Source organism: Thamnophis sirtalis, unplaced genomic scaffold (genome assembly GCF_051295495.1).
Source record: "Thamnophis sirtalis isolate CommonGarterSnake01/CBP01778 unplaced genomic scaffold, rThaSir2_p1.2 scaffold_10, whole genome shotgun sequence".
NCBI classification, from domain to species: Eukaryota; Metazoa; Chordata; class Lepidosauria; order Squamata; family Natricidae; genus Thamnophis; species Thamnophis sirtalis.
Genome location: NW_028261390.1, coordinates 24,194,051 through 24,203,989, shown reverse-complemented (window position 1 = coordinate 24,203,989; position 9,939 = coordinate 24,194,051). Strand labels below are relative to the sequence as shown.

The 9,939-nt window shown below is 40.7% G+C and overlaps 1 protein-coding gene across 1 annotated transcript; it reads left to right on the top strand.

Annotated features, from left to right (window-relative positions):
- Positions 1-382: 382 nt before the first annotated feature.
- On the top strand, positions 383-7,002 carry LOC148043810 (5'-3' DNA helicase ZGRF1-like). The gene is made up of 5 exons (XM_087724219.1): positions 383-520; positions 4,541-4,618; positions 4,738-4,818; positions 4,935-4,991; positions 6,225-7,002. The coding sequence occupies exons 2-5, from the start codon at positions 4,598-4,600 to the stop codon at positions 6,432-6,434; spliced, it is 369 nt and encodes a 122-aa protein (XP_087580345.1). The 5' UTR covers positions 383-520; positions 4,541-4,597; the 3' UTR covers positions 6,435-7,002.
- The last annotated feature ends 2,937 nt before the right edge of the window (positions 7,003-9,939 follow it).

The following is a 9,939-nucleotide window of genomic DNA, read 5'->3' as shown; positions in this document are numbered from 1 at the left end:
GACTATCACTAAGTGTTGTACCTTTTTATTCTTGATGAATGTATTTTGTTCTCCTTATGCACACAGAGCATATTCACTAAAGACAAATTCCTTGTGTGTCCAATCACACTTGGCCAGTAAAGAATTCTATTCTATTCTGTCTTGGAAACTAAGCAAAGTTGACTCAATTAAGAGGGGAGCTAGGGACGGTCTGGGATTTCATGCTTTCACTGGAATGAGAAATCTTGAAGAAAAATGAGAAAAGAGCTGTAGTAAGAACGCGCTTGACTTTAAGCTAACTTCATCAAAGCTCCTACCCTAGTCCATATGATTAAAACTGTTGTCCCCGCCTCCTTCTGTCTAAACTCACACTAGCACCGCTCTACCCTTACCAACTTTATGGTTTTAAAAAACCTTCCACTGCTGTTCTTAAAGGTCCATAAGGGAGTCCGAGATCATGACAGTGCAGCATTTTTGTCTCTATGGTATTTGTCGCGTCGCAGAAACGTCATCGCGCTTGTGGAGCGGGAACTTTCGTAAGGTAAAAGTTCTGCTGACAGAGATCGGGGGAGGGGGGGCTCTTCCATCCCCATGGCTTGTGAGCGACCTCGGTCGACAAGATTAACAGGGTTATAGGCGCCCCTTTTGCCAAGGACTTGGCTGAGGACTATGGTACATTGATCCGTCAGTAGGTGTGATATGTAATTCGTTTTATACGCTCTTAAAATGGTGTAACTCAGATTTGAGTGCCGTTTCTTTCTCTTACCCTCTAATGAAAGAGACAGAGGGTTCATTCAATTCTCGTATCTTCTTACCTCTGCAGAGCTCAAAGCTATAGTAACTTGGGATGACAGTCTAGGGTGAGCAATAAATGCTCCCCGGAGCCCCAACTCAACTGCATTGCTGAATTTCAGTCCAGTAATTACTGAAAATCAACCGCAGATTTTTGTTATTGTGTGACAGGAAGCCCCTAAACACTATAGCAATAGGTCATAAATAGGTTTGAGATTATTTTGTTTGGAAAAGCCTTTCATCACCTGAAAAAAAAAATTCTGTGATCTATGCAGCATGTAATACCATAACTATGCCAATGTTGCATTTGAATCACGTTCCCACTCAACCTAAAGAAATTCAGTGTACGAAGGGTTGTTGCCAGAAACTTGCCTCTTTCTTGGAGATTTAATCTATGTAAACCCAATTCTTCCACAAAAGCATTTTGCAGAAAAGGAAACTTATTTATTTATTTATTTATTTATTTATTTATTTATTTATTTATTATTTATACCTAAATAGGAGGGAGACGGGGAACCCCCTGCAGGGTAAGGCTGAGGAATACAGTCAGTTCTTGGCGGACAAAATTGCTCGGTTTCGATCGGAACTGGACTCCACCCCCGCAGATCCAGCCGGGACACAGGGGAATAACTTGGTAGACCATCTCTGGGTTGAGTTTCAGGATGTTGCCTCTGGGGATGTGGACAAGGCTATGCGAGCTGTGAGTTCCTCCACCTGCATACTGGACCCGTGTCCCTCTTGGCTGACTGCCAACAGCAGAGAGGTGACACGAGGCTGGATCCAGGCGGTTGTTACCGCCTCTCTTCGGGAGGGACACCTCCCCACCGCGCTTAAGGCGGCGGTGGTGAGGCCCCTCCTGAAGAAACCGTCCTTGGATCCAGCAGTTCTCAACAACTATCGTCCAGTCTCCAACCTCCCCTTTCTGGGGAAGGTTGTTGAGAAGGTGGTGGCCTTACAGCTTCAGCGTACCTTGGAGGAAGCTAACTATCTTGACCCCTTCCAGTCTGGCTTCAGGCCCGGTTACAGCACTGAAACCGCTTTGGTCGCATTGACCGATGATCTCTGGAGAGCCAGAGATGGAGGCTACGCGTCCATCCTGGTTCTCCTCGACCTCTCAGCGGCTTTCGATACCATCGACCATGGTATCCTTCTGCGACGACTGCGGGAGGTGGGGGTGGGCGGCACTGTCTTACAGTGGTTCTCCTCCTACCTCTTGGACAGGTCGCAGTCAGTGTTGGTGGGGAGGGAGAGATCGTCCCCGAGGCCCCTAACCTATGGGGTGCCGCAGGGCTCGGTTCTGTCCCCCCTGCTATTCAACATATACATGAAACTGCTGGGCGAGATCATTCGGAGGCACGGGATTAAGTACCATCAATATGCGGACGATACGCAGTTGTATCTGTCCGCCCCGTGCCAACTCAATGAAGCGGTGGACGTGATGAACCGGGGCCTTGAGGCTGTTAAAGACTGGATGAGAGCTAACAAACTGGTACTCAACCCGGAAAAGACCGAGTGGCTGTTGTGTTTTCCTCCCAAAAATTTGGCTAACGTTCCATCAATCAGGCTGGGGGGGGCAAAATTTATTCTCCTCAGATAGGGTCCGCAACTTGGGAGTCCTCCTGGATTCACAGCTGAGTTTTGACCACCACTTGTCGGCTGTGACCAGGGGGGCATTTGCCCAGGTTCGCCTGGTGCGCCAGTTGCGGCCCTACCTGAACCGGGAGGCTCTCACAACAGTCACTCGAGCCCTTGTGATCTCTAGGCTGGAATACTGCAATGTGCTCTACATGGGGTTGCCCTTGAAGAGCATCCGGCGACTTCAGCTAGTCCAGAACGCAGCCGCGCGAGTGATCATGGGCGCACCACGGTTCGCCCATATAACACCAATCCTCCGTGAGCTGCGCTGGCTACCTGTTGATCGTCGGGTGCACTTCAAGGTCTTACTTACCACCTACAAAGCGCTCCATGGTAGTGGATCTGACTATTTGAGAGACCGCCTCCTGCCAATTACCTCCCTGCGTCCCATCAGATCGCACAGAGTAGGCCTCCTCCGAATTCCATCCGCCAGTCAGTGCCGACTGGCGACTACGCGGAGGAGAGCCTTCTCAGTTGCAGCTCCGACATTATGGAACAACCTCCCCGTGGAGATCCGTACCCTCACCACAGTCCAGGCCTTCCGCACAGCCCTTAAGAACTGGCTATCCCGTCAGGCCTGGGGATAGGATTACTCTCACCCCGCCCGAATGTTGAGTGAATGTTGTGATTTTATGGTTAATTTTCTTTTAATCACGATTCTTTTCTTTTTAAGTCTCGTCTTGCACTCCCTTCCCTTCACTGTTGTGAGCCGCCCTGAGTCCCCTCAGGGAAAAGGGCGGCATATAAATTCCCAATAAAATCCTAAAAAAAAAAAAATCCTAAAAAATACCTTGCCTTTATTATTTCCCCAAACAACTCCAGATAATGAACATATTCAACATACTTTTCCTATTTTCCCCATAACAGCAACCCTGTGAGGTGAGTTGGGCTGAGAGAGAGAGGGATTGGCCCAAGGTCACCCAGTTGGCTTTCATGGCTGAGGCGTGACTTGAATTTTCCTTTCTAGCCTGGTGTCTTAACCACTAGCTCAAACTGGCTCTCATGACATAAAAAAGGATGACATAAAAGTCATCCATAAATCCATGGGGAAAAAAGCATGGTAGAAACGTAAGTCAGAATTGTAATTTAATGTCATAATTTGTTAATAAGCAAGGTCAGGATGAAAATGAGATTAACAAAATAGGAACGACAATGTCAGGCATGTTTAGAGTTCAGGGTAAATTAAAAAATAGGTTGCAACTAGAATTATAGATATGTTTATATTAGATTTAGCAAGTCTGATCTGTAGTAATTATATGCTATCAAGTTTGTGGTGACCTTTAATGATCACATAGGCAGGCCTTCTCCAGAATGACTTTTTTGTAACCTAGACTTTCAAGTCTCCCATTGCTGCTGTATCAAGCCATCTTTTCCAGCATCATGGACTTTTCAAGGGAATGTGTCTGAAATATAAGTTGAGCCTGGTCATGAGAACTCTGGACTGATCTGTGATTTTTTTTAAATACTCAATTAGCTTGATCATTAATTTTATTACATAATTACAAAGCTTTTCTGAGAACGATTTGTGAGACATCTTGTGGTCATTACATGGAATTGAACATATTGAGGGAATGTATTAGATTTGTTAAAAACAACATAATTAAAAAAAAATCTTTTTAAAAAACCTCAGAATCAATTGCAGTTTAAGAGACATCATGCAGCTAAGGTTACATTCTTATAGAAATTTAAATTTATTTATTTATTTAGCATATGACAGAAATTTAAATATCTTCATTTAAAACAAGATTTATTTCTGAAGAAATGATTATGGTAATGTACTGCTTGGTTGTAATTTTAAAAATATTTGCTCTAGAACACAGGTGTCAAACTTGTGATGTCACGTTGCCATCACGTGATGTTTCGCAATGCTTTTTCCCTTCGAAGAGCTGGGGTGGGCGTGGCATGCATGTGACACATCCAGCCTGCAGGCCGCCAGTTTGACACCCCTGCCCTAGAATACTTTTCACTGAAACTGGAATTTCTAGATGCACAGATGTAAATCACCTTTCAAACCAGAGAATTTATATTCCTCATACATTGTTTGAAACAATATAAAATGAAATTTATAAACTATAATAAATATTTAGCTTAGAATTTCAGAGATGTTATTTTAACAGGATGTTTCCCTTTGCAGGTGATGTATAATGATTGGAAGTGAAAGCAGGTGGTTTGATCTTAGCATGTCAAAATAATGGCTTATCAGGAATTTTTTGTAAGTCTATAATCTTATTTATTTTGATAACATTTTGTACATTAAATATATCATGAAATAAAAATATAAACAAAATAATGAAATAATAATCAATAATATATTTTCACATATCAATATAGGTTTTATACACACATCAGAAGACTAAAAAATCTAAAGTGTGGCAAGATGGAATTTTGAAGGCTGTATTTGGAGGAAATAAGGTAAATATGTAGGTTCAGTTTGGTGGTACAGTGTCAGCAGTTTTATGTCTGTTAATTCATTTATATCTGTACTTAAGGAAATATCCACCATCTTTTATTTTTCTTGTTTAATATAGGCAAACCTATATGATGATAAAGGACAACTCTTGGATAGTATTTTCATAAAATTTCAGGTATGTGCTTTGTTTTTATTTGTTTAATACAGATTGTTCTGAACTTATGACCACAATGGAGCCCAGAATTTTGGTCATATTGTGATAGTAACGCACCACATAATCAGATTTGATTTTATCCTTTTTTGTGATGGTTGTGAGTCATGACGATTGTAAAATAAATCATATGGCGGGTAAAGTAAATCACATAGTTGTCAAGCAAATTCATTCTTTTGAGTGGGTGGGTTTTTTTCCTGGAAACCAGCAAAAACATTGTGAATTGACTTTGCAACTTATAATAAGCCAGCTGTCAAGATCATGTGACCATTGCTGGCCTGACACCAATCTGTTTCACCCAGTTTCATCCAAACTCTCTTTCTGTGAAAGTTTCATATTAGCACCATGAGGTATTTTAGTATTTTAATTTTCTTAAGGTCATTGCACACTTTGGTCAAGTCTACACCTTCGTTTTTAACTTTTCTCAGTCAAATGGGTGGAACTTTAAAATGCATGATTAGTGTTGCCTGTCACATCCTTGATTCTGTGTGTCCTGTCACCTCATCCATGACATTTTTGACTACCATCCTGGCTGATGTCATAGCTACTATTATTGCAAAGCCTTTGATTCATTTCTCTTTTGACCCACAAATTCCTATCTTTTATGTACTTCCCAGTAAGAAAATTGGAATAAATTATCACTTGAGGGGTTCAACTTCGAGTAACTGATCTAAGCTTAGGGGAGACAATTATTAAGCCTTGCTTAATACTCTTAATACCCTCTTGGCAGTATTGGACCCATGATTCTCATATTTCTGCAGACGCAATGCAGATGACATTCACTCAATAGGACACGGAAAAAAGTAACCTTATTTTTCCTAAAAGAAAGCTGAAACATTGAGTAGTAATTGAGCTCAATACCAAAGTCAAACCCAGCCAAGATGGTAGAAGTCAAGAGAACAAAGCAAGGACAAGATAGCAATATTAAACACACTTTTTCTAAACCAACCAATGCATAGTAAATTTTCTTTTTCTTATTCACATTTTGCAGTGTTCTACTGAACAGCAAAAGTATCTTTCAAACAAGTATATTTTCAGGAGTTATCACTAAAATTCAGGGGAAACGATATTCAGCTAATTTTATGTGGAATCAAGTTTATCTAGGTATGCTTAAGAGTGCAATAGAGAAGTGGTATTGATATACTATGGAGTTATATAAATGTGAAATTTAAAATATTTTTTTATCCATCTCTATAGATAAAACCTGGTGATGACTTTGAATCCGAACGATATTTAATCACTGTAGAAAGTGAAAATGTTTCTAAAACTGATTATAATAATTCAAAGAACACAGAACAGCTAAAGTTAACAAGTAACTCCTTGAAACCCCTTGCTACTTCATCTCTATGCCATCCAAAGCGAAAATATTCTGTATGTTGTCTTTTCTCTTTCTTTGATACTTTTTAACATTTGATAAGATCGTACAGTGATCTGGGTTTGAAAGAAACAAGGTGATTTGGAGCATTCAGAAATACTCAGCTAGTACTTCTCATGAGATCACATAACAAGTGTTCCTCAACAATAATTTGAAGTTATGACAATGCTGTAAAAAGTGATGTATGACCTATCTTCACACTTATGATTGTCGCAGCACTCTTGTGTCATATGATTAAAATTTGGGCTTTTGGCAACCACATATATTTACAATGGTTGCAGTGTCCTGGAGTTATGTGATGAGCATTTGGGACCTTCACAGGGACCTGCTGATAAGCCAAGTCAATGGGATGAGTTAGATTTCCTGAACAACTGTGCGATTCACTTAATGAACATGGAAATAAAATTGGGTGTACGTATTGACCAGATTGCTTAGCGGTGGAAGTTCTAGTCCCAATTGTGGACATAAAGTGAGGAGTGCCTATATCTTTTCCTCTGTTTGCGCATTGCCACTCAAAAGATTAGTTTGCTATATGTAGGTGCCAATAGGTACCAAGTAAGTACCCATGCTCACTTCAAATCACCACTTTCCCTTTTGGAACTCAATCACTTAAGTAAATTCTAATTCAGTAGCAAATTTTGTGTTTGTCATTATTGGTAATTCTTGGCAATTGGGCTGGAATTTCCATTGCTAAGTGATACAATTGTAGAGTGTAACTGCATCACTTAGCAACAGTAATCCCTGCATTCCCAGTTGCCATTCTTAATGAATCCCATAGTCATTAGGCAAGGCAGGTTCCTGCCAACTTTCCCCAATCAAGTCAGTGGAGAAGCTAGCAGGAAGTGCAAGTCTCAGGTGGCTTGCAAGCAGACTGGCAAACAGGTGTAAGTGGTTGTGGGAGAGATGAGCTTTGGGAAGGGTGGGACGCAGTAGTGGTAGTGGGGGTCTGAAGAGGTGCACAGGTAGCCAGTGTGGCATAAGGGCAAAGGAGCCAGTCAGGGTCTCTGGGTGGTTAATACTTACCCAGCAACTTGTTACCTTCCCTGCTGGCTTCCCTATTGACTTTCTGAGGAAGCTGGCAGGGAAAATTGCCAGTGGGGATCATATGATTGCAGGATGCTTAGGCAACCAAAACTCTGAACATGTTGTAAGCACTGTTTGTTTGGTATCACAGTGCCATCATAACTTTGAATCATTGCTGAATGATCATAGGTTCAAGATTACCTATAATCAGCCATGTGTGCACCCACATACTACAGATAGTCTCAACTTACAACCAGTCACTTAGTGACTATTTAAAATTACAGCAGACCCTGAAAAAGGGACTCACAACCCAGTCTCAAAGTTCTAAGTCGTTGAGGGGTAGATTGCAGTCATGTGACCATTTTGGATGCTGGCTAACTTGCCTGTATTTATAGCTATTTGTGATGTCTTGTGGTCACGTGGCCACAAGTATAACATTTTTGCCAGAAACCAGCATTTATTTCTTATTTAAAGCAACCAAAAAAAAAGCCCCATATCAAATATGATCACCAAAAGGTCATAAAGTGGAGCTGCTTTACAAACCTTACAAGTTATGTCTGTAAATGCAGGGCTCAAGTACGGTTTTAATTTGAGGACTACCTGAACTGCCAGTGATTTTTGTACCTTACCGTATGCAGTAACACAGTGTTTTTCAACCTTTTTTGTGCAAAGGCACACTTTTTTCATGAAAAAAATCACGAGGCACACCACCATTAGAAAATGTTAAAAAAATTTAACTCTGTGCCTATATTGACTATATATAAGGTGTTTTTCCCACGGCACACCTTACACTATGTCACGGCACACTAGTGTGCCACGGCACAGTGGTTGAAAAACACTGCAGTAACATATATATTAGATGGGAAATAATTCCAATCATCCACTGCATTTCATACTGACAATAACTATGATTATGATTATGAGTATTAATAGCAGCAGTAGAAAAACATGAATAAAAGCAAATTGTAGTATGGTCTATAAGCTGTATAGATAGTATGTGAATATTAATCAGTTGTCTGAACTACATTGCCGACAATTAAATATGAAAAATTTATATATATATCATCAGAGTGTAAAAGCCATTGGAAGGATACCTGCCTTCATACAATGTTAATCAATTTGGCCATTGCGCGCGTGATAGTCCCATCCACCCGCCTCCCACCTCTGCTTAGCCCTGTTGTTTTTACATTGATGCTTCTATTCCTTCCTCCCTTATCGAACACAGCTTGGGCTGTTCCTCCCCAGGGAATAACGTTGAACTACTTGATGTTGATTTAACAGCATTCTCTCCGGCTTCCCCCCACACCTCCTCCCTCTTCTTCTGTCTCACAGGGACAGGGAGAGGAACAGCCCAAGCTGTGTTCGATAAGGGAGGAAGGAATAGAAGCATCAATTAACATGCCTGATGTAAAAACAACAGGACTAATTTATCTAACCCCTCTCCCTCCCACTCCTCAGGCAAATTCAGCATTAAAAATGAAATACATTATTTAAGCCATCTATAGTTGGAAGCAATAGCACCCCACAACCTTACCCTGATGGTGGGAGGTGGGTGAATGAGCCTCTCACGCATGCAATGACCAAATTGATTAACATTGTATAAAGGCAGGTATCCCTTTGATGGCTTTTACACTCTGACAATGTTAGCAGTTGCTAACAAAAGCTCAGTGAACAATATATTTTAAACGTTCTGGAGATCATTATGTCAGTTTCTTTTATAACTATACCTGGAACTCGCATTTTTAGGACAATTCGCTGCTAACCCCCCCCCCCCCACACACACACGTGTTTCCCTGAAAATAAAACAGGGTCCCCGAAAATAAAACATAGTCTTATTTTCTTTTAACCTCCAAAATAAGCATTTGGCCTTATTTTTCGGGACGTCTTATTATTTTTGAGATGCAGAAGGTGACGAGAGCGTGGTTACCTCATGGCTGCTGCTGTTGTGTTGCAATATTTTCGGGGAGGGCTTATTTTTGGGGAGGGCTTATTTTACTGAATGCGCTCAAAAGCCTGATTGGGCTTATTATCCAAGGAGGTCTTATTTTCGGGAAAACATGGTATTATATTTATTGATTGATGCAATATTATTCCTGCTATTGTATTAGTAATATTTCCAGTCACCTTAATTTGGCTTCACAGCTGAAACAGATGCTTCCAACTTCTATGAATTGCACTTTATAGAAATATGTATGAGTGAATTGCATTTGGTTTTTAAAAGAAAATAGACCCCCATTTAAGTTGTGCTATTCAGTTATAAATACTCAAAAGAATTGAATTTCTTTTGTAAAATTCATTGGCATGACCAAAGTACTCCCTATTAAAACACTGAGACAGTTTTCCTTCGTAAAATTCACTGCTGCCACTATGAAGGTTTTTCTAGATGGTCTTTGAATACTCAGAGAAAATCTTTCCAGTAGCTATGTTGGACCTTTTGAGGACACTGTTGCCTCAGTGTTTGTGAAAAGTTCCTTTTTTGGAAAATGTCTGGAGATTCTCCATCATCCAGATCAC

What these genes read in the sequence shown, in the direction of transcription:
- LOC148043810 (XM_087724219.1), top strand. Translation starts at nt 4,598, where the DNA reads ATGGCTTATCAGGAATTTTTT. An exon ending in TGGCTTATCAGGAATTTTTT is followed by an intron (nt 4,619 to 4,737) that starts GTAAGTCTATAA and finishes ATATCAATATAG; the next exon opens with GTTTTATACACACATCAGAA. An exon ending in GTATTTTCATAAAATTTCAG is followed by an intron (nt 4,992 to 6,224) that starts GTATGTGCTTTG and finishes CCATCTCTATAG; the next exon opens with ATAAAACCTGGTGATGACTT.